Here is a 25505-nt window from a genome sequence, read left to right on the forward strand (position 1 = left end):
AATATATTTTAAATTATTTCCATTTCTAGCAAGCTATATGCTTTGATCTTTTTTTTCATTTATATTAGGATATATTTGCACGATTTGTAAAGACGAAACAGAAGTGGGGTGGAGGCTTCACTTCCGCTTGCTCATGGAAAGAGCTTCCGTTCTCTATACTGTATGACCGGCAACAGCCTGGCCACGCCAGACTAGCAACTGTCTATCAGCCCCAACCAGGTGGTACTTCACCACCTTACTACAGCCTGGCCACGCCAGACTAGCAACTGTCTATCAGCCCCAACCAGGTGGTACTTCACCACCTTACTACAGCCTGGCCACGCCAGACTAGCAACTGTCTATCAGCCCCAACCAGGTGGTACTTCACCACCTTACTACAGCCTGGCCACGCCAGACTAGCAACTGTCTATCAGCCCCAACCAGGTGGTACTTCACCACCTTACTACAGCCTGGCCACGCCAGACTAGCAACTGTCTATCAGCCCCAACCAGGTGGTACTTCACCACCTTACTACAGCCTGGCCACGCCAGACTAGCAACTGTCTTATCAGCCCCAACCAGGTGGTACTTCACCACCTTACTACAGCCTGGCCACGCCAGACTAGCAACTGTCTGTCAGCCCCAACCAGGTGGTACTTCACCACCTTACTACAGCCTGGCCACGCCAGACTAGCAACTGTCTATCAGCCCCAACCAGGTGGTACTTCACCACCTTACTACAGCCTGGCCACGCCAGACTAGCAACTGTCTATCAGCCCCAACCAGGTGGTACTTCACCACCTTACTACAGCCTGGCCACGCCAGACTAGCAACTGTCTATCAGCCCCAACCAGGTGGTACTTCACCACCTTACTACAGCCTGGCCACGCCAGACTAGCAACTGTCTATCAGCCCCAACCAGGTGGTACTTCACCACCTTACTACAGCCTGGCCACGCCAGACTAGCAACTGTCTATCAGCCCCAACCAGGTGGTACTTCACCACCTTACTACAGCCTGGCCACGCCAGACTAGCAACTGTCTTATCAGCCCCAACCAGGTGGTACTTCACCACCTTACTACAGCCTGGCCACGCCAGACTAGCAACTGTCTGTCAGCCCCAACCAGGTGGTACTTCACCACCTTACTACAGCCTGGCCACGCCAGACTAGCAACTGTCTATCAGCCCCAACCAGGTGGTACTTCACCACCTTACTACAGCCTGGCCACGCCAGACTAGCAACTGTCTATCAGCCCCAACCAGGTGGTACTTCACCACCTTACTACAGCCTGGCCACGCCAGACTAGCAACTGTCTATCAGCCCCAACCAGGTGGTACTTCACCACCTTACTACAGCCTGGCCACGCCAGACTAGCAACTGTCTATCAGCCCCAACCAGGTGGTACTTCACCACCTTACTACAGCCTGGCCACGCCAGACTAGCAACTGTCTATCAGCCCCAACCAGGTGGTACTTCACCACCTTACTACAGCCTGGCCACGCCAGACTAGCAACTGTCTATCAGCCCCAACCAGGTGGTACTTCACCACCTTACTACAGCCTGGCCACGCCAGACTAGCAACTGTCTTATCAGCCCCAACCAGGTGGTACTTCACCACCTTACTACAGCCTGGCCACGCCAGACTAGCAACTGTCTATCAGCCCCAACCAGGTGGTACTTCACCACCTTACTACAGCCTGGCCACGCCAGACTAGCAACTGTCTATCAGCCCCAACCAGGTGGTACTTCACCACCTTACTACAGCCTGGCCACGCCAGACTAGCAACTGTCTATCAGCCCCAACCAGGTGGTACTTCACCACCTTACTACAGCCTGGCCACGCCAGACTAGCAACTGTCTGTCAGCCCCAACCAGGTGGTACCTTACTATTTTGTGTGTCAACGTCAGGCCCTGTGAATATTCATCACATGCCTCCGCTGCAGATTAACCCCCCCCCCGGCCCCCCCTATCCACTGGGACCAAGCCACCCTGACATCTGACATAATAGCATTTTACACACGTCCTGCTTGGTGTGACGTGTGTGACAGTGTTCTAAGGTTAAGGTGTCTAGCTCAAGGGCAGTGTGGCATTGAGGCGACGGGTACTGTATGGTCCCGCTGGGAATCTAGGGGGCCTCTTCATCTGTTCAGACCCCCCCCCCCCCCCAGCTGGTAAATGTACTGTATTATGCCTGTTGAGGCCACGCACCAAATACATGATCACTTAACCCTGATTTAATTCTGAGGAACTGCGTGCACTTAGCATGCGTACGTTGCATGTATGTGTCAACGCACATGGTGCCAACTGTCACTTCGTTTCCATAAAAATGCTATGAGGGAACTTGAGCTCCACCTTAAAAATAAAGAACATTAGAGATCAAGAGTATTGCAATAGTAATCTAGTGGCAGGGTTCCATTCCCGCGCCACCGAGTGGCGTGCTATGAGCTTGTAGGTCTGCTATTTAAAAAAAATCGAAGAGCCACTGACATAGAAACATAGCTTTTTCAGAAAACTGTCAGGATGTAGAAGACATTTTTTTAATCTGATCTCAGGTCAAAAAGGGTTAATTATGGTACCAACCAACTTCAGACATCGATTGGTTTTACGGTTGTCCGGAACCGCCGATCTGATCGATATGTCCATACAGTACGTATATCTAGATATTCCTCTTTTACGTAAATTCGTTTTTACAATTACAAGTAAAGAGTTAGTATAGCTAGATATCGAGACAGAATGTAGTATATTGAAAGGATGAGCCCCTTGAGATGCCTCATCTCATTTTGGGGGGGGGGTAATCAACTCAGATAGATAGATAGATGGAATGTGATAATTATGTCCAAAAATATGCACTGTTTGTTGCCTCTGTCTGCCAAGTAAAACTGGTGAAATCATTTGCAATCAGTCTCACCCACAACAGAACACCCACATAACGCACATGTGCGCTCAGATTATTCATTAGTGCTCACACGTACACCTCGTGCACACATCAAGTGCACAATCGCACAAAGACACGCACATATGCACCCAGAAACGAGTACCATTAGCTCGCTACTGTGGAACTAATTGTTGGTAGAATTGATTTCTTATTTAATTACAAGACGAGCAAATTAGTTTAAACTAGAAAAATCCCGGAGCCGCTCAAGGGGAATGAAAGTGAAAAGTTTTCAGTAGAGAGGAAAATGAAATTTGCTATGCACGGCGGTTGGTTTATATGGCTGAGTGGGAGGTTTTATTGTTCCCGTTTCCAAGTTTATCAGTGTGTACACAAGCGCACCCCGGAGAGAGACTCTGCTGGATCATTTTGTTTAATGCACCTCCCATTTAGTTTAGATTGAAAAGGGATATTAGTTTAGTTGCCTGGGCGATCCGGGCCTCCAGCTCAACGATGCTGTTGTTGCCATGGCGAGGGAGGATAACGATGCTGTCAACGACGATGCCGTCGTAAGGGACAGATGAATGCACAGAGCAGCCAAATTAAATGGAGACGTCGGGCGAAAACACGAGAGATAATGTCTTGTCGTCCTTGTTGAAGTATGCCAAAAGTAATTCCTCAAATGCAAAGTATGATTCTACCCCCGAATAAACGGCCACCATGCGTGTAGTAAACATCTCTGACTGCGTGTGTTCCTCAGCACACCGTACAACGTCCCCAGTGTTATTTGCACTTGAACGTGAGACATTGCTAACCACTGTGTCATATCCAGGGGGCAGACGTTAGTCCAACGTACCAACAATCTGACATATGTGGCCAGTTAAAACTCACCCGTAGCTCCGACATGCGTGGCCGGTTAAGACACATGCGTGGCCGGTTAAGACACATGCGTGGCCGGTTAAGACACATGCGTGGCCGGTTAAGACTCACCCATGGCTCCTGCGTGCGGTTAGGGTTGGGTTTGGGTTTTGGGTTAGGACGTCGGACCAAAGTAGTGTCTGACTGTTAGTACGGATCGGACCAAAGACATGCCCCCGTCCTATCCACCATGATCTACTACAGTAGAGATGCAGTACACGTCATAATCCTGAGCATTATTTTGACCCATATGGGTGCATTTTTTTCCACTCTTTAGAATTGGATTAAACACTCAGGATTTAACGGTGTACTCACACTTGGCAGAAGAAGCAGATGGAGAAGAGGAATGAGAGATGTCAATGTGAGGTCATCAGCATACACGCCCACAAACATCAAGTTTGCCTTATAGTGCGAGAGAGAGAGAGAGAGAGAGAGTGAGAGAGAGAGAGAGATGGAAACTGCTGAGTGCGAACACGGTTATTCCTTCCTCGTTGGGAGACCCCCAGCCCGCCGGTGCCATCAACATCACTGCCCCGGTTGTCGACTCATCACATTTCTGTGGAAAATGAGATTCGCTGTACTGTGAAGACTGATGATCTCCCTTTAACCTCGGCTACTGAAGCACTTTTCCTGCTCTAAAATAGCAACGGAGCCTTTTCGTCTTTTCACCCCCCCCCCCCCCCCTCCCCCCTCGTGATCTCGTCGTCGGAAGAGCCTGTTGACTTTGAACTATACGCCCTCGCTCGTACTCGCCGGATGATTTGAAGGCGGGGTCTTGTTTTTGAAACGAGGTTTAAACATGCGTAACTCAAGGGCAAACGGGAGTGTGGTGTGATGATACAATGTCTCTTTGATACACATTTTTATCAATTTGAGCTTTAAGGGCATATTGGTGGCCCCATAGGAGCTAATTGGACCATGCCGTGTCAAAGTGCAGTTGTGCAGCTAATGAACGAAGCACGCGGTGCTGTCATGGGACCGTGCTTTTCAACCATTTTCATATGAATGTCCATTATTTATTCAGCATTTGAGCCACAGACCACCATTTGATGAGATTTTACCCAAAACTAAAGGATATTTTGCTATCGTTGGATGAGATTGTGTCCACAATTCCATGCTGTGTTGATGTTGGTACCATTAGGAGAGATAACAGGCAAACGTTGATCACAATAATTATTTTACATTCTCTAGTTGTGTAGAGTTCTTGTAAATTGACTAATGCAGATGTTTAACAAATAATGTAACTCTTGAGAGCCTAAAATGAAACCAAATGGGCCGTTTAGGTTCATTTTACGCTCTCAAGAGTTAAAGATCTATGGGTCCATTTGGTTACCAACTCTCCATCATTTAGCTGGGGACCACCTGGAACCCCCTCAAGGACCACTGGTGGTCCCCGTACCACTGGTTGAAAACCACTGAATTAGGACATCTGAGCTCACACTGTGTTGTTCTGTTGATTGTGATTCCTAGTAGGTGAGAATAAACGGTGCCACTGAATGTCTCTGCGAGCAGGACGTTTAGAGACGGATGAGACAGCAAGTACCACATTTGAAATGCAGTGAGTGATAGATGAAGTAAGGGTATATCGTAGTTAAAGGAGAGAGAGGCAGAGAGAGAGAGTCGAGACAGACAGAGGAAAAACTATTCTCTCGGAGCACAATGGTGGATGGTGCGCTCTCCAGCTAAATAAATTATCACGGGGGGGCTATTTTTAAGCTGAAGTGTAAATGCAGTAATCCTCGGTGCAGGAGCTGTGAACAGCGAACAGAGAGAACCCACATGAGGGAATACAGCACTCTCTTTCTCCTCCCCCCTCCCTCCCCCATCTCTTCTCCACTCTCACCGTCTTTTTTTCCGCGTCTCCACCCTGTATTGGCACCTCCTATCTTTTCCCTTCTTTATCCGTTCTGCTATTCCCCTCTTCATTTTTTTTGTCCGTGACTCTTCCTCTCTCCTTTTCTGCGCTACGCTGCCTTTCATATGGTAAAGCCCTCCTTTCTGTGTCAGAGTATTTAGCTTATCGCGGAGTCCTCTTTGGGGACTCCACAGACTTCCATTGTGATAAACAATGAGGGGCCTTTTGAACAACACAGGGAGGGGAAACATGCAAGTGGCACGCAGAAAGAGCAGCCGGAGCGCTGCGGAGGGGGTTGGGCCGTGCCAGGCTGTTTCCGGATCTCCAAAGCCAATTGTTTTGCAGCCCTATGTATAATGTAAGGGCCTGATGTTTTTTTTTCAGCCCGGGTCCCCTGGCCTACACCTATATGGGATCAATGCTCACTGGAAAGTTCTCTCTCCCCAAGACGCTGTCGTTTTCTTTTGCAGCATTGTGCTGTTTTGGTATGGGCGAGGGGACCCTCCTGCGCGGCTGTTTTAATAGCACATAATGGGGTGTCGTTAATCACCAGGCGCGGGCTGAGGTTTTACAAGGTTAATGATGGCGTAGCCGAGCTCTCCACGGCCTCCCATTCCTCAGGTATTTATCAGTGTCAGGATAAACCTGTGAGCTTGGCGTGGTTCATAGCTCTCACACGCTGTGTCGCTCTCTCTCTCTCCTCTCGATGACTCTGCCCCCCCTACCCCAGCCCTTGTTCCTGCCTCTCTCTCTCCTCTCGATGACTCCCCCCACCCCCCCCCCCCCCCCCTACCCCAGCCCTTGTTCCTGCCTCTCTAACTAGCATATAAAAGAGCGAGAAAATGAACTGGAGCTTGAACGGATTCCTGTGACGATGATGGAGCACTCTGTGACGACGTGAGCTACAGCTCCAGTCTCGCAATCAACAAATTAACATTTTCTAACTTGGCATCAGCGGGCCGATGCGTAGAGGCATCCATCCATAGTGCACATTCTTCTTTGAGCGCTGGGCTGAAACCGTAACACGAGAGCTAAAATGAGCTTTGCAATTCAATATATTAACAATTAATCCCAGCTTTAGTCATACAACCACAAGTCATAATATTTGCACACACACACGCACACACAAACACTTGGGTGGCTCCTCTACCCTACAGGAGCCATTCTCCGTGAGCAACATGCAGTAGTGATATTCTGCACACATACGGCTCATTGTGATGACAGCACTCGGGTGAATTGCGTCAATGTGGTAATCATGGTTAAATCGGTGGATTCTATGCAACACCATCAAACGTCTAACGACCAGCACTGGAGGCACACACACACACGCACGCACACAACGCATTTATGCGTACATCTGTGCTATATCTGTGATGAATTTCTTTATATCGTTACGCTGTTGTCTCTTTTTTTCCATTGCCATGTTTAAGTCCTGGAGGCCACAGTGAGGATGATTTCCTCTCGCTAAAAGCGGTAAAATGAAGTAACTGTAGTGAGCAAAGTAAGAGGGGCCCTGCTCCCTCTTAAAAAAGGAAAAGGAATCTGCAGCATTGAGCCATGCTCTGTGTGCATGTTTGTGTACATGTGCCGAGTTCTACAATAACTTATACGTTTCCATTTTCTATCCAGTCTTTTTCTACTAACCACCCCGTCTTCTCACATCCCTCAAACAGTCAGAACCAAGCAGGTGCATACCGTATAGGAGTCACCTAGGCTTCATAGAAGAAAGTGCCCTTTTTATGTCTGCATAATTCCTCCCATTTATAATATTTCTCCTGCCAAACCACAGTTGCTTTCCACCCTACTCTCATTCAATACAACGACTAGGCTCGAGGTTGTTTTGTTTTCCCCTCCTAATAAAGTCTGTTTTGTTCTTTAGTGGGGAACAAGGCCTGGCGTGCTCAACTGTGGCAGTTCAGCCTGCCACCAACACAGAACTTAACAAACAGGGTTGAACTCTGAATTATTCTTTATGGTTTATGTTGCAGAGAATGAGCTTTGTTTGACGTTATGTTTATTGTTTCCATTTGTTTGATGTTGGCTCCAGTGTAGGGAGCATACAAACTGTGGGTTTGTGTTTGGAACATGCCAACATTGGTTTTGTGTATAGTGGGAAATTGAGTACTCTAATTGTGTTTATATTGAGTGGATATTTTGAGTAATGTGTGACACTCTAAAATGTGTATTGACAAATGTAATGTCTCTGGACATAGTGTAATGTCTCTGGACATAGTGAAATTAACTGGTGTAATTCAAGGTTCAAGGTTCAAGGTTAGCTTTATTGTCCCTTGCGGGAAATTGGTTTGCAGCCAGATCATAGTAAAAATACACAATTGTGGATTCAGTTAGGATTTGGTATGGTCCAGTGGGAGGGGCTTAGCCTATAAGTAGGGAGACCTGCCACTGCCAGATAGATCAGTCAAGGTATGACTGTGGAGGTGTGAGACCCAGGCCAAACTTTCCTGTTCCATGTTGTAAATACTTTTGTTTCATTTTGATCCTTGGATTTATGTGTGTAAAAGGTGAATAAAACAACCCACCTCGTTTCTGCACCAGGTACTCTCTGGCCATCTTTTTCAGTGATTTTCCAGTGTTTTCACTATTTTCAATCAGCCTAACGTACTACCCACGCTAGGCAAAGTGTGACATCAACTCAAAGAGTATGACGGATGCCGACCTAAAAAGGCACAAAAATAGCAACTGAAGTTGTCAGAGCTCGCAAATATGAGCATGCAGCACAGCATAAGCAAACAGACGTATTTAAAGCTGTAGACCTTCCTCAGAGCTTCTGAGACATAGGCTATTTAGTTTGTGGGTCTGAGACTTGGTTGTAGGACATTGCCAAGTCATTAATTCAATCAATATCTTCCATATTTTTAACTTAGGGTTTTAACTGAACTTTTGCTTGAGTGGGTCTAGAATCGTTTAGCTTCCCAGGAGTAGAGCTCTTCACGGGTCACCTGGTTCCGAAAAGGAAAGTGTGCGCGCGGCCGCGTGCGCCTTGACTTTGCTGCGAGTGTTTATGGCGGTGTATAGTTGGTGAGTTGTCAAAAATGAGCTCCAACAAACTGCTATGGTGCATGTGACTGAGTAGATGGAATAACAAAAGACCAACATTGACAACAAACAAAACACGCACGCACACACACACACACACACACACACACACACACACACACACACACACACACAGAGAGAGAGACGGAGTACATGCAAGAGAGAGAGAGAGAGAGAGAGAGAGAGAGATGCAGTACATGCATGCATAAAATAGACTGATTTACTTGGTTGGTTGGGTTATGCTGATGTGAAGTTTTGTTTGAGAGAGGGGAGAGAGAGAGAGATGGGGGCGGGGGGGGGGGGTGGAGGAAAACTTCCTGTCAGTTGTTTATGTTTGTGAAATCAGGGCAGGAAAAGAAGGAAGCGTGCTAGCAAGCAAAGCAACCGCAGAGAGAGATCACGATGACCTATTTTGAATGCAGTCTGAAAGACGAGGCTCCCTAAAACCCTATGTGAGGGGCACTGCATGAGGCTCGAAACAATATCCCACCTCTTAATGCCTCCCTCTGCGTGCGCATGTATGTGACGCGACGTGTTACATGTGTGAAGGCGTCTCTGTGATGTGATATGTGGGCAAGTGTGAAGGCGTTTGTGTACGAGTGATGTGTGCAACTCTTTGTCATATTAGAGTTCCTTCCTAAACATATTCTCTCAGAGCCTGAGAGCATACAGTACAGAATGTGATGCAGATGAACTGCAGCACGCCTTGGCTGCGACATCTACTGCTGTCAGCCTGTAGGTCAACTGGAGCTGTGACTCCCACCCTGTCCCACTCCTGGTAGAATGACTCCCACCCTGTCCCACTCCTGGTAGAATGACTCCCACGCTGTCCCACTCCTGATAGAATGACTCCCACCCTGTCCCACTCCTGGTAGAATGACTCCCACCCTGTCCCACTCCTGGTAGAATGACTCCCACCCTGTCCCACTCCTGGTAGAATGACTCCCACCCTGTCCCACTCCTGGTAGAATGACTCCCACCCCGTCACACTCCTGGTAGAATGACTCCAGATCCCATCCCACTCCTGGTAGAATAACTCCAGATCCCATCCCACTCCTGGTAGAATGACTCCCACCCTGTCCCACTCCTGGTAGAATGACTCCCACCCTGTCCCACTCCTGGTAGAATGACTCCAGATCCCATCCCACTCCTGGTAGAATGACTCCCACCCTGTCCCACTCTTTGTAGAATGACTCCAGATCTCATCCCGCTCCCACTCAAAATGACTCCCACTCCCCATCCCGCTCCCGTTGTTGTTCATTTATAGTCATGAGGAAAGGCAATGGATTTTGTGTTCTTTTTAGATTACTGTGTTTCATGCAGTTTTAGGAATTCAAAATAACCGATCTACAAGCTCACAATGTGGCACAAATCTTCTCTAAGGGGGAATGTATAATTCTTTCTCTTTTGGGTCACAGACTATAACAGGTTTGGGAACCACTGCGGCTTAGCATAATGGTGCATATATCAGTTACAGCCGTCGTGTCCCTCTGAGGTCAGACGCTTAATCCTCGGCCACACCTGAGAAGGCTTTGTTGGGAAGGACCGACGAGCTAGCCATACCTACAGCATCATACCTAACATGTAACACCGGGTGCTCCACTGAGTGCGTTGCGTTGCGTTTGGATGGCGTCAAAAAATGAACCGAATGGTGGAATGGGTGACGCTGTCCAGACACTGTCCAAACGCAACCGTCGGCAGTGGTTCAGAATCATCTTTATTGTCACATCATCACAAGTAAAAAATCACAGACCCGTGTGAAGTGAGTTGGCGCTCTTATGATCATGCATCATCTCATTCCGGCCAATCACAATTTGCGTCCTCGCTTTTCCGTCTGTTAATTATAAAATATCTCACTGCTTGTATACGTGAGTGACAAATAAAGCCCTTTTGATCTACAGTATATTCTGTCTCCTAAGTCACATGATCCCATATGCGACCATAGCGACCACCAGTAGAATCTAATATGATGGTATTAAGACACTGATTCTCAACCCTTGGACCCCCAGTTCCATACGCTTTACGTAGACGATGTTCATCTCAGGAACTCCAAATTACACTGTGAAATCCAGTTACAAGTGGAACCAAATGGACCCCATCACGGTCACGTTGAGAACCAGCCAACAAACCACTGGAAGTCGTTCTCTTCCCTAACTCCCTAATCTCACAAGCCTCCTCTCTGTGCTCCTCGTTCTCTCTCTGCTTTCTGCTCTGTGGCGTCGTGAGGTGAGATCATCACAGAGGTCGTGGTGGGGTGTGTTGTTGAGGGCTGCGTGTGTCACACTGCTGCTAATGTGTGGCTTTGAAGTGTCTGATTTCAGGGGGTATACAGTTCTAGTCGGTGCATGGGGAATCGAGTTTATACAATTATCTTCTTATTTATCCGTCATTTTCTCGGGTCACGAATGTCCTTTGTTCTGCTCAGCTTTGTATTATGCTTTTAAAATCACGTATATAGAAACATCAACTAAATAGAAACGCAAACACAGATCACAGAATTTCAAACAATGAACTTGTGCAGAGCCGTATCAAGAGAAAACACTCGCAAAACACCACGGGGGGTGAATCGTGATTATGGTATTAATCCAAAACTGTCCACAGTCACGGCGGGGCTCCACTGCAGCCATCGAGCGTCCGTCAGCATCGTGTCATTGTCAATGCAGGGATTGTCCCCTTTAAAAAAAAATGTGTGCAGGTTAGCGTTTGGGGGTATGGGGTCGGACTAATGAGGAAACACTGCTGTTATTGGCAGTTGGCCGCTGCCGGAAAATGCACTCTCTCTCTCTCCAGTCGTGAGTGATGGGGAGGACTACAGCAGTGGGCTGTACGCAACCCTGCTGGGGAACTCCTATATTGAGGGCGAAGGTGCCGGTGGGGTCCTGTGCTCCTGGGGTCTGGCAGACAAGAAGTCATGGACCCAGGCACACACCGCAGGATCCAATGCTAGGTCCACTGCTTTGAGAGGTGAATGTGATAAGTGAATTTAGTAGTTACTCGCGCGCGCACACACACACACACACACACACACACACACACACACACACACACACGCACACAGTCAAATCCTCAGTCACAGACTGACCTTTTTCATGTGGGTTTTGCAGATTATACAAATCTTTGTAAAGAATGGAGCTGGAATTCATTTCCAGACTAATTTCCTCTGTTTTGTCCTTGAACATTGAGACAGGCAGCACACGTTAAAATCCTCTATGTTAATTGAACTCCTGAGAGAGTGGAAATGGACCGTAAGGGTCCATTTGAGTCCAGACTTAAATTATCGTTTTTACTGTGCACTGTGGCAATAATCACCACCTTTTAGTATAGGCTTTTCCCAGGTTCTTTTATAATTAAAATCTAGTTCATGAGAGATGGTTTAGAAGATTAGTCTTATAAATGAAATGGCCCCATAGCATAGTATCACAACAGCAGCTGCATGTTTTTCATGAATTATAATAACATCCTAATAAGTATCCTTGAGATTTAAAGTGTGTGTGTGTGTGTGTGTGTGTGTGTGTGTGTGTGTGTGTGTGTGTGTGTGTGTGTGTGTGTGTGTGTTTGTGGTTGTTTGTGTTCCTGCACAATTTCTATGCATGAGAGAGAGAGACAGAGAGACACAGAGAGAGAGAGATTTACCTACATTGACATAAATTGTAAATACAGTTTGTGTCACTGAACGTTTGCTGCTCTCCATTCACCACTACTGTACCTCAGGATAATGTGTCTATACATGTGTAGACAGAGGGAAAACAGTACGGTATGTTTGTGTGTTTCTACTGTATATCTGTAAGCAGTCATATTGCACAGCATTAGTAAACGATATAAGAAGAACAAAACAAAGTAGGGTCAAATGTAAAATAGTAAATTAATTTATAACATAAGAAAACATAGAGAGTTTAATGATGGAAAGGCCTTCCTGTCCAATCGTTTTTGATAGTAAGTTACTATAATATGTGGAGATTTGTGAACCATAGGGTTGAACCGATTCGGTTCGTATTGAACCAGTTGAGAGTTTATTGAACCAGTTGAGAGTTTATTGAACCAGTTGAGAGTTTATTGAACCAGTTGAGAGTGTTTCCACTGAAAATTAATTGGTTTCGAACCCTGAAAGTTGGTTTGGAACTGGAACCCCCAAAAAAGCCTGTCCTTCCTTCCTGTTCTGACATTCCATATGTTGATCTGACCTAATCAAACCCTCTACACTCCAAGACACGCTCCATATGGCCAGTACATAATTCATTCCATATGTTGATTTGACCCCCCATTCCAAAGCGCCAGCACTCACCCAGCAATCTGCCGTCACCCAGGCGGATGTGTGCACGCGACCTTGCCCTTTAGGGCGTCTTACTGGTATGTTGTTATGACAAAATGGTAGACTAAGTGTTTCAGTGCTGATTTACATCAGCGTGTATGAATATGCTTTTTCTATACTATATGACAGCAGACAGCTTATTTCCATGTCTGAAAATGTAATATATTGTGTTAACGTAATGTTCTGAGCACTGCTATAATAAGCCTGCATGAGATAATGAACGACTCACCAACTGCTGCAGAGGCTGAAAGAGAACGCACTTCCAACATGGGTACATTGTTCTAATCAGTAAACACTGGTTGTATTTTTATGTCTACTTAAAGTAAGCAGATAACTAATAATAATAACTAATTTAGAAGTAAATAAGTGCATTTCATTTATAGAGCAGCTTTCACAGACATCAGAGTCATAAAGTGGTGTAGTGGCAGGATTTTCATGATTGGCTAGCCTCTAAGCCAATGGGAGACTAGCCCTATACGGCCAATGGGACACTAAGCCTGCCCTCCTCTCCCCCACCACACCATGACTAGAGACTGAAAACGCGACCACAGAAAGCCCCACTATAGAGCGTGGCAGTCCCGCACCCTACCAGGGCCCAGGAAATGATTCAGGTTCATTTTCCTCATAGACTTTTCAAAAAGTATTTATTTAAAGACCTTTTAAGCCTCGTAAAAAGCCAACTCTTGTCGTGACAAATCATGGCTTTGTCCGCGGCGTAACCGTCTTTAAATAAATACTTTTTGAAATGTCTATGGGAAGAATGCATTGGGAATCATTTCCTGGGCCTGGCATCGTCATGACAGGGGGCGGGACTGCCACGCTCTGTACAGTGACTATGTAACACATGTGTAGGTACTCGCTATTATTCCTAGTCCCAGACCCCACTGAACGGGCGCTCTGACAACTCAGCAGGAGTCTGTTAGTCAGCGACAGAGATTGCCCTCCCCGCCTGCCAAAGACTGGCCAAATGTATTCGGATGCACCGGTATAAGCATTGAAACCCCACAGTGGTGGGCAAGGACTTTACGCTTGCACCACCCAAGCGCCCCCCCGGACAGGATAATCTCACTGCCGTGCGTGCGTGCGTGTCCAGAGTTAACAGCTCAACCTATCCTTAAAATGTCGATACTGAGTGACTAGACTACAGTATGCATTCCCTGTGTGCCTGTATGTCTTTGTCAGTGGCTCTTTGAGCCTTTAGTTTGCATGTGGTAGTGGAAGCCAGAGAGCCTTGACTATTCTCTCTCTGGGACTATTCTCCTTCGGGGCGGGAGGGAGGGAGGCTGGATTTGAAGAATCTCACCAACTCACTGACGGCTTGTCAAGACCCTCCTACGGACTTTCAGCCCATTGTGTGTGTGGTCCAGACACTCAGATTGTGTGTGTGTGTGTGTGGGGTGGGGCGGCGTGTGCACGTGCAGACAGTGTTTACATACATGCAGAAATGTGGGCTTTATTCGGTGCATTGTGGTTTGTCGATAATGATGATGAATTTGATGTGGAGCAAACACTGTGTGTGTGTGTGTGTGTGTGTGTGTGTGTGTGTGTGTGTGTGCGCGCGCATGTGTGAGTCATTGTGTGTGTGTGTGACACAAATCCCACAGCTAAATTCTGAGTGTTTCTGTAATTTAACCGTTACAGGTTAAATTCTGTTACTGTAAATTAACCGTTACAGGTTAAATTCTGTTACTGTAATTTAACCGTTACAGGTTCAATTCTCTCCGAGTTGAATGAACTGTGTAGGAAGGCTTCCGCATCCATTTGTAGCACCGTTTCTGTTGACATGACTCTCCAGTGTTCTGTGATTCCCTTTTTATTTTTGCCTTGCTTAAATTCATTTATACGTGGAATATCAAATCTGCTTCATCCAGAGTATTGTGCTCTCTTTGTGATGCCGTCTGTCTGTCTCTCTTTATCTACGCAGTCGCAGACATCACATACTCTGACTCATTCTAAACTTGAAATGCTGTGCGTGTGTGCGTGCGTGCGTGCGTGCGTGCGTAAATGGTTCCGTATGCACTATGCACTTGATAGACAAGCTATTGCTGTCCGCCCCCTCTGTTTGCGCTGCCCGCGAGCACAATGATGCCCGCCGTTATCGATTTCTCTCCTGCCATTTTATAATTATGTCTCCTCTCCTTTTTTATTCTATCCCTGTCTGTCTTTTATCCTCTCTGTCTCTTATCTCTCCCTCTCCTCCTTATTCTTTCTTTCCCCCTAAATGCCCCTCCACCACCCCGGATCCATTTTTCCTGCCTCACTGTGACCATGGTTGTTATCTCGGCCCCCTTTCGTTTGATCTCCACTCCTTAATTCCCTCTCTCATCTACGTCAACTTGCTCTGTTCACCCCTGTCCCCGTTCATCCCTCTCTTCACGCTGCTTTCTTTCTATTTTTTTTGTTTTTTTGTTGTTATTTAATTCCTTTACTTACTCATTCTTCAATTAAATTATTCTCTCATGTTCTCAATGCATCTGTCTTTCATCGTACATCGGCTTCGCTCTCCCACTTCAAACACCCTACATTTCATTCCATCCTCCATCCGCTCCCTCCCTCCATTTCTCTGTTTCCTCCTAACTCTTCTTGTCCTCCCTTGTCCTCTGTCTCCCCCCCCACCCCTCTCTCTCTGCCCCCCCCCCCCTCTTTCTGTCCCCCCCCCTCTCTCTGCCCCCCCCCCCCTCTTTCTGTCCCCCCCCCCTCTCTCTCTGTCTGTGCCACAGCTTCTCTGGAGTGCTCTCCAGGTTCACCGTAGAGTGAGATGGACCAGAACAAACCAGCCAGCCACCACAACAAGTACCCAGATGGCCGTCGACCTTTACACCTTCAGGTCACGTATGTGCTCCAGCCGGACCGTGGATCCGCCTCCTCCCTGCCCTCTGTCCTTACCCTGGATGTGCAATCAGCGCTCCTCTTTCTGTGACCACTGGCCCCCCCTGACCTCGACTCCTCACACAGCTCTTATCTAGAAGATAAGTGACACTCGGTTACAAGCCCACAAACAAGTCCCCACACTGTTCTCATGTTTTGGCTCGAGTATTTCCTCAAGAGTCCAAACGACTTTCATGGAACCCTTTCCTGGAACCCGACCAGTAGTTTCCATTATATTTGTCCCCACGCTATGACATTTCCAGTAAACCTTCCAACTGGAATTCTTCTCCTATTCCTTCTACACCTTTCCAACACCCCCACCTTTAAAGAAGCAGGCCAGGCCAGCAACCAGGCCAACACCCCATCCACATGGATTCTGCATTGGCAACCGGCATCAAAAAGCTTGGCTGGAGTTTCTAAAAGCACTTTAGACCATTGTCTCACAATTGGACAAATCGTATAATGTCTGTGTGCTGAATTGCTTTTAGGAAGAAACCACTCCCACACTGTGTCTGTTAATGTTGAGACACGTCACCATCCATCATGAGCATAATAAACATAGTTTCCTGGCCTTATTCCCTCCCTGTATGTTCCTCTATATGTAGCACCCTGATGTACGTATGTAGCACTTATTGTGTGTTCTAAATGGTAAAATAAATGGTAAATGGTGCATTTATATAGCGCTTTTATCCAAAGCGCTTTACATGGATTGTACATTCACCCATTCACACACCGATGGTGGAGAAAACCATGCAAGGCACCAACCTGCACTTTGGGAGCAATTAGGGGTTCAGCATCTTGCTCAAGGACACTTTGACACTTACTCTCTCCAGTTAGTGCATGGTGGTGTTAATCACTACTGAGACAGGGTCACTATACCCTTCCATGGACGTTAAGTAGGGGCTATAGAAAGACTTTGGGCTGGTTTTGTGGGCCACTCTCTTGCTCCTTCTTTGTCTGCATGTCTTTCGATAACGATACTGCAACAACGGTAGGAGAGTGACACATTTTTCACATCAATGTGTGTGTTGTTGTCTGCTCTCTCTTTCTGTCTCTCTCTCTTCTCTCTTTCCATCTGTGTGTGTGTGCTGTGTACCAATTCAGTAAACAGTGATTGAGCTTGACTGTTGAAGTGTCTCTGAAGTTTCTCCCCATCTTGCTCGAATTCACTCTTTTCTCCTACTTCTGTGTCTGGACATTGTGGATCACTCTCCTATAGAGTAAACCGAAAACCTGTCCGTTTGGGAGAAATGCACTGTGAAAGAACTCCACCGTGACAAAACTTCACCGAAAAAGGCAACAGTTTAAAAGAAAAGAAACTGGCAACACACTAAGGTACTGTATGGTTAAAAGATGAGTTGACTCCTCAAAACAAACTGTATGTATTGTGAAACACAAAGCGGGGGAAATGAAGCAGAGACCTGAAATGGGTTTGAGGTGGGAGAATGAAATTCCCTTGGTGACCTTAAAAGGACTCAAGGTTTGTGAGTGAAATGATTTGCTGAACAGAGTGTGAGGAATAGCTGTTGAAGAGAAAGGAACTGGCAACCCATAAGGGCTTGTGAACCAAGGGACGTGCCAATTCATTTTGCTCTGCAGGAAAAAAAGTGAGATTACAGACAACACCTAAATCCTCTTTGTCTCTTGCCCCTATAGCATCCCTCTCTCTCTCTCCTCCTCCTTCTTTTTCTTTGTCTCTTCTTTCTGTTCTGATCTAGCGGCTCTATTTTTAGATATGACAAAATAGTAGAAGGGAGATGTGCCGTGTGCAAAAGCTCATCATGAAATTGTTGTCTGTACATGTTATTTATCTCTGACAACGAAATCTCTTCTGTTTTTTAATATATTTTTTATCCCACGATTTTGTAACCCATTTTTCACCCCTGTGTCAATCATCTAATGTGATCCTGGGCTCTACACACCCTCCGCCAACCTGGGGAGAGCAACGGACTTAACTCATGCTTCCTTCATGCTTGAGTGTCCAAGTTGCACCTTTACACCTGACAGGGGGGAGTTTCCCTGGTTGGACGTAGCGCGTGGAAGGAACACGTTATTCCAACCAGTTCCTTTCCCCTCCATCAGGCGCCCCGGCTGGACAGGGGGAGGCACGAAATCTCTTCTGTTAAGGTGAATATAATGGCCATTCCCTGTTGATGTACTAGGTATTGTAACTTTACTTTAAAGCACACTGGAGAAAAAAAAGCCCTGGGCCAGTCAAGTCCAATTTCATTCAAACCTTTGTTTATTCTCGAAAGACATTGAGGTCATCCTCATTTGCAGTGACGCCGAGATACACAAAAACAAAACGGAACAGTAACATTTCCTCATTGCGTGACGTAGCATGTATATGTTTAAAAACTGTATATAGCTTTGACCTCTAATTAAAGATGACGTAAGCCGGTATGCTTCAGCATGACATTTGTCCACCTAAAGTCCATGCTGATATTGTCCATTGTGACAGCAACAACGGCTTCTATTCCCAAATGTTGCATATACCGTAGCAGTCGGGACAAAAACGTCTGTCAGCGGAGTCACTGTCATAGTATGAAAAGTTCATTGAAGAAAAACCAATTTAAGCAAGTTGTTTGGTGTATCTGCTTTCTTTTTCTTTCTCCTTTTTTTAAGCTCAGGAAATTGCCTGACGGATTGAATTTCACATGTAAGGACTCTTTGAAATATCTCTCCCAAATGATATTTTTTCAGCTTGCTTTAAAGTCTCACTTTACTTACAAATATATATTTTTGTACAAATTGTTATGTTAGCTAAACTTACCGGCCGGCCGAGCACCCTTTTTAGGGGCAGCTGTAGCTTATAGGGTAGTATGGGTATATGCAATGGTGGAAGAAGTACTCGTATGTTTTACTTAAGTAAAAGTATCAATACTGCAATGTAGAAATACTGTGTTAAAAGTAAAAATACGGATTTCAAAGTGTACTTAAGTAGAAGTACAAAGGTGCCCATTATGCAGTATGGCCCATTTCACAAGTTTTTAAATGTATCAAAATCTTTTCAAAATAGCAGATCTACAAGATCACAATGCGTCGCATCGCTTGTAGATTGGGCTATTTTCGAATGGCCGAAATGTATATAGGGCTAAAGTTGTTAGTGTATACATGTTAAGAATCACAATCTACAAAGTAACTAGTAACTAACTAAATATTGGAAATATACAGCACTTAAGTAAATGTACTTCCCAAAGTTCCCACCACTGGAAGCTCTTCATCTCTGTACTTTCTCAAAGTCTGTGTGATGTCACCAGTCTGTCATAGTCACTAGCACTTCATTGGCTGAACCCTGTGTGATGTCACCAGTCTATCATAGTCACTAGCACTTCATTGGCTGAAACCTTGTGATGTCACCAGTCTGTCATAGTCACTAGCACTTCATTGGCTGAAACCTGAAACCACTTGGCTTTGAGTAGTAGTGGTGGTGGGAGGGATGTAAGGTCTCTGATATTGGCATATTTTAATACGGTATTCATAGATCCAGCCAGGATTTCTCAGTCTTTTTCTTTTATTGTTTTGGGTAAAAAAACGTTCGCTCTGAAAGAATATTATATTCAAAGATTTGTGCCGCATTTTTAAGATTTTTCTAAAATGGGTTAATATGTTAAACAGCATATTAATCATATCAGTAAAGACAGTATTTTTTGCATACTTTAAGAAGGTGTCTGGAGTGGGACTTTTAAGATGATGTTAATGTTGTTAAATAATTTATTGGTGCAGGTTCTAAACAGTTAAATCCACTGTGTTATTTAACACAGAGTGTAAAATCGGACCCTTAGGGGATTTCACTGTGTGTAGCCCCTGAGAGCCATTGGGTTACAAAGTAACCATCCATTTATTGTTTGGGTTGTAAGTAAGTAACGGTTGCCTAATTTGGAATGATCCTGCTGCTAGCAGATTGAATAGTATTGATCAAATTCCCATCAGGATTACAATACTCTTTGCTCTGGAGGTGTGTGTGTGTGTGTGTGTGTGTGTGTGTGTGTGTGTGTGTGTGTGTGTGTGTGTGTGTGTGTGTGTGTGTGTGTGTGTGTGTGTGTGTGTGTGTGTGTGCGTGTGCGTGTGCAGATATATAGGGTTTCGTTGTCACATTGATAGTCACATAGCAATGGAGATGTTCAGAGTAAAACACAAGTGGCTATTTCACGGTTGGATGGAGATGCCGTGTCAGGGCCATAGGGGCCCGGCTCCGTCTGCTTTGGAACGCTCCGCTCCTTGATTTCAGATTGGAAACTGTCAATATGTGAACTGGAAGAAATTGTCTTTAATGGTTCTCATGGTTCTGTTGAGAGTTGCATGAATATGATGCCGGGCCTCATAGATGCAACAAACAAACAACAAAAAAGAAGGATAAGAAAGAAAGGAATATTACTCATAAATAAATAACTAGGTTTTGTTCTTTGGAGAACATCATGTTGATGTATTGCCATGTCAAGTCATGCTTTATTTAACATTTGCTTCATTAAGAAACATGAGAAGACACTAACTACCACATCCACATGCACCATCCACATGACGCCGAGTCATACATATTGCCATATTGCACCTACCTTTATTTTTCAAAATATTTATAGAAATGATGATTTCTTTATAGAAAGGATGTCCATTGACTCCAGTTCCTAGAAATGCCCGCACTGATCTAGGTACAGCCTTAGCTTTTCAGTTGTTATAACTCTTCTAAAGCTTCAGTTCTATGTGGCTCCCAAAGGGTGGATCACCACAAGCCTGTGTAATGTAGGATTTATACTGCCATGTCATGCACCGTGAGCTTTTAGCAGAGCTGCAAGCTCACAACACGCTGCGCCGTTACGCGCTGTGAGCTTGTAGCTCTGCTAGTTTCGGTGTGCGACACCGGCACGCAACTATAGCACTGTACAAATCAGGCTTTACAGAAACTATTCCCTTCTTAAACATGTGTCCTCTCATGAACTCTGCTCATGGTTTTTAGACTATGAGGCTCTCTTTAAACCTCGGGTTAGTATCTAAATCACACACACAACAGGACTGTTTTAGAGCGTCACAGTTCTGCCCCTTTCATGATGACGACAGGCCCAGGAAATTAGTCCCCATGCATTTTTCCCACAGACATTTCAAAAAGTATTTAGCGACTGCGACGCTCTATTGAGGTTCCATTTAAACCTCAGGTTAGCCTCTAAAACACAAAACGGGACTGTTGGGTTCCCACATGACAAATGCAGCAACATGTTGCTGTTATCCACCGTCCCTGGGAGACTGCGTTCCTGGTTTTCATCTGGTCTGAGTAAAAACTAAAACACCAGCACCATCGTTGCAGGCGGTACAATATTGATTCTGTGTAATTCCTCTACATCTGTATTCAATAGTTTCATTGGCAAACCAGAAATGTACACTGTAAAAACCTCAGTGTTCATTTAATTTAAGCTATTGTATGGGTCTGTCTGGTTACATTTTGTACACACTCCCAATGTTGCAAATGGTTACATTTAAAACTGAGGATTTTAACGGGTAGATTTCTTGCTGCAAAGGCTTGAGGAAAAACTGTCCACCCATTGAGTGTTCCTGGCGCTGCTAGCCTGGCACTGCCAGCTCATGCTTATTTGGCATGCTTGCCCGAACTGGCTCAGCCACCACGCCATCTCCCAAACAGCCGTAAGGGGCGTGGGATTCGCTCACCCACACCAGTGCACTGTTAAGACAAGACAAATGCCAGGCGAAACCTCACACAACGTTGTTGCACAAGACCTGCCACACGTGAGGCTGCATTCTCACACGTAGCACGCACCCAAGCTCAATCAAAGTAGATTGTACTTCAAGTACTTTCTTTAAAAAACAAAATAAACAGTATACAAAAGCATATGCTCTTTTTAATACCAATGCATGCACAACAAATATCAGCTCTTTTCACTATAGTTGAAATCTAGTGGTCAATTCATAATGTAGCCTACTTTTTCCACTTCTGGTTTATAGCCGAGTCAAAAGTACATCATTTGTCTTTGAAATATAGTGGATAGCTCATAAGTATCCTAAAATACAAGTACTCAAGTAAAGTACAGAATGTACTGTACTTAGGTACAGTACTCAAGTAGATTGTTGTGTGTGTGCATATGTGCGCGCGTGCGTGCGTGCATGCGTGCGTGCAAGCAATCAACGCATGTGTATACCAAGGTTATAATAGTTAACTAAAACTAACTAAAAAATCACACACGTGTGAACTGAGTGGTGCAATCCCCCCCCCCCCCTCTCTCTCTCTCTCTCTCTCTCTCTCATTAGAGACACAGCACTAACCCTCTCTCTGTTTCTGGCGCCCCCTACTGGTATAAATAAGTCACATACTCGTGCTCCCACAGGTAAACGGGTACACAGGTACACAGACATTGCCGGTTGTAGGAGTGGTTGCACCACTCAAAAACTAAAACTAGAATGTAGCCACGCTAACCCTAAACCAAAGTACGAAAAAAACTAAAACTACACTAAAACTAAGCATTTTCACCAAAATAAAAACTAAATAAAAACTAGCAAACCCGCTCTAAAAACTAACTAAAACTAACTGAATTTGAAAAGAATATGTCAAAACTAACTGAAACTAAGCTATAATGAAAAAAACTAAACTATTATAACCTTGGTGTATACACATAGTGGATTCCCAACACACACACTGCACACTCAGCCAGCGCACACAATGCTGAACAAATAAGCAGCAGACAAAATCACAGCAGTTCACCCATTGGCTGTGACACTATGCATAAACTAATAACCTGCAAGCAAGTGACATCCATGTGTTAATCAACACAACGACACCGTCATCCAAACTACGTATGTTAAATGCATGTCTGTTTCTGCCAGGGTGACGACAGCATGTTCCATGTTCTGGGTATTTCACAACACAGGCATGCAGACCAATGCTCTACCGAGTCTACCCCCTTCTATCTACATATAAGGTGCCTAACGATGGATCTTAATGGTAATATTGATATTATGATGAGAGGTGTGTGTGTGTGTGTGTGTGTGTGTGTGTGTGTGTGTGTGTGTGTGTGTGTGTGTGTGTGTGTGTGTGTGTGTGTGTGTGTGTGAAATAAATGAATAAATAAATATAATGTGTTGTATATGTATATTGTATGGTATAATGTTTAATGTTTGTGTTCCTCCCATAAGCTTGGACTGCGTCAGAGCCATAGAATACTCCGTTCACTTCATGGGGCCAGTCCAATTGTTGATCTTACTTAACTTCTATTGGCGAAGAGTATTTTGAAGAGTGGCGGATGCAGTACTAAGTTCCGACCATGAGTCATTGGTCCGACAACGACAACCTAGCTCAAACCCTAACCATAACCGCAAGCACGGAGCAGCGCATGTTTATTGTTCGCCAACCTTAACGCATGTTCGCCAACCTGCATGAACAGTGCTCGAGCGCTCAGTTTTCTGCCCCCTCAATGTCGTAACTCTAGTAATTACATTGATTCATCAAACACAGTAGCTGCAATCAGCTACTGTGGAGTCATTAAAGAACCATTCCGGTGTTGATGCATGTCATTTTCTATGGCTGTCTGTGGCCATGGGATATAGGGCTGTGCACTTTTATTATAGTTTTTATTGTTATTATTGTTGCTGTCCATCTTTCTGCCCCCCATCCCTCCCTCACTCCCTCTCTCTCTCACCCCAACATGGTCGAGGTCGATGGCTGCATGTTATAGGGCAACAGGTAAAGGGACAACTTCAAATATTTACATAATTATACACCACTGTATCAACACTATCAGTTGCTTTTTGGATATAATTTACATGTATATCACTTAAAATTTGAATAATTCTGATATATCACTTTAATGACACCATTACGTTGAGAAAGTTTGACTGTGCTTGGTATAATATTGGCCTATAAATGTACATTGGAAACGTTTATCATTCTAAACGAGCTATTGCTGAAGCCTATAATGTTAAATATGATTGTAAATGTATAATGATGGAATAAGTGTCCCTGTATTTGTGGAGGTAATATTACATCCACTCACAGCCTGGAACATAAGACATTTTGGGGGCATACATATTAATGTATTTTCTTTAGCTATTTAGCATTTTCCTTGACATAGTAACCAAATACACCCATGGGGTTCTCTGTTATAACATAGATGACTTGTGATTTGGCTCTATACTCATTTTTTTAATTCACAGTTTTGGCCATATACAGTAAATTCCTGTCATTAAAATGCTATTTCATTTTTTTTAAATGGGTCTAATTGTGTGGTTAATAGTCACATCACACGCCTAATTTAAAATTATCTCATAATTACATATTTTCTCTACATAATTTGCTAGCCTTTTTTATTGTTTTCAAATCAATCAGGTCTTTAAAAATCCATTGGAACAATTATAACCTAACTTCAATTAAAATCCAATGGCTTCCTTGAAAATCAGAACTGTGAGCAGAACTATGTTTAACAGTTTTATTGGGTTCTACTTGCTCCATAAAATGGCACCATGTAACTTCTTTCAATGAATAACATGTATTTTTGACCAATCTGTATGTTAATACAACATAACTTTAATGTCTCATCAACCAACATTTTTACCTGATTTCAGGAAACTATAGGTTCACATCCAGGGTAGAAGAGCTTTAAGGCCAAAATGGTGAGTGTGCAATACCTCATTGGCAAACACTGTCCGTGCCATTTTACATGATCATCTGCCCAAGGTAAGACGTGTTACATTTGTTTTATAAATTACCAGTTGTCATGGACATATACATGGCTGAGTCGTGTTGCTAATGAACTAGACGAGGGATAATGAACGGCTATAGGTGGTCATTGTTGATAAATAAATCACCGACGGGGTGATTATAGCCACGGATGCGGAGAGGAGGTGATTTAATTATAAACAATGACCACTTGGCCCGGGCGGTTATAGCTCAACCGTCTGGGCACCTATAGGCTGCTGAACCAGCCTATAACGGCGTGCCACGGGTTCCACTCCCGATCCCGACAGCCTTTGCCGTGTGTCTTCCCCCCATTTCTCCCCATTTGCTGTCAGTCTGCCTAATCAAAGCCTAAAAAGAGAAATATTTTGTTAGCTTACCTTGGTCTCGATATATTCTATCGCTAGAAGCTTCAAAGCATTCATATTTTGAACGAGAGGCATGTTGAAGTCAGAAATGAAGCGCGTAGTATATCCATCAGATCAAAACCACGTAGAGCACCCTGGATTAGGAGAGACGAGGCATTCTTTCTGCCGCGCTAGCAGCTAATCGAACGGTAAGCTAACATGAAGGCGGGTGCCTGAGAGTCTCAGTCAAAAAAATTCAGAATATTATTCTCGCCTGATATCATTGAGGACGCGCTAGGACGTGTATACTCGTCCTTAGTTTGTACGCGTCGATTGAGTTCCCTAGGACGTGTGGAGCCATCCTATGGACGGAACCGGTTAAAGTGTCCGCCCTGAAACTGGGAGGTCGAGGGTTCGATCCCCAGCCGGGTCATACCAAAGACTGTAAAAATGGGACCCAATGCCTCCCTGCTTTACACTCAGCATCAAAGGGTTGGATTGGGGGTCAAATCAACGAATGATTCCCGAACACAGCGCACGCTGCGGCTCACCGCTCCAAGAGAAGAGATGGTCGAATGCGGAGAACAAGATTTGGTGTGTGACTAACATGTGGTGTGTGACTAACA

At 44.9% G+C, this 25505-nt stretch overlaps 1 protein-coding gene across 1 annotated transcript in view; it reads left to right on the forward strand.

Annotated features, from left to right (window-relative positions):
- The window catches only part of samd12 (sterile alpha motif domain containing 12), a 122444-nt gene extending 105916 nt beyond the window's left edge, over window positions 1-16528 (forward strand). Inside the window, exon 5 of the mRNA XM_080788169.1 lies at window positions 15711-16528. Coding sequence (XP_080644295.1) covers window positions 15711-15742 — 32 coding nt within the window. The 3' untranslated portion in view covers window positions 15743-16528. The remainder of the gene's footprint in view (window positions 1-15710) is intronic.
- The last annotated feature ends 8977 nt before the right edge of the window (window positions 16529-25505 follow it).

This window comes from Protomyctophum bolini (assembly GCF_963924005.1).
Source record: "Protomyctophum bolini genome assembly, chromosome: 17".
Classification (NCBI taxonomy): Eukaryota; Metazoa; Chordata; class Actinopteri; order Myctophiformes; family Myctophidae; genus Protomyctophum; species Protomyctophum bolini.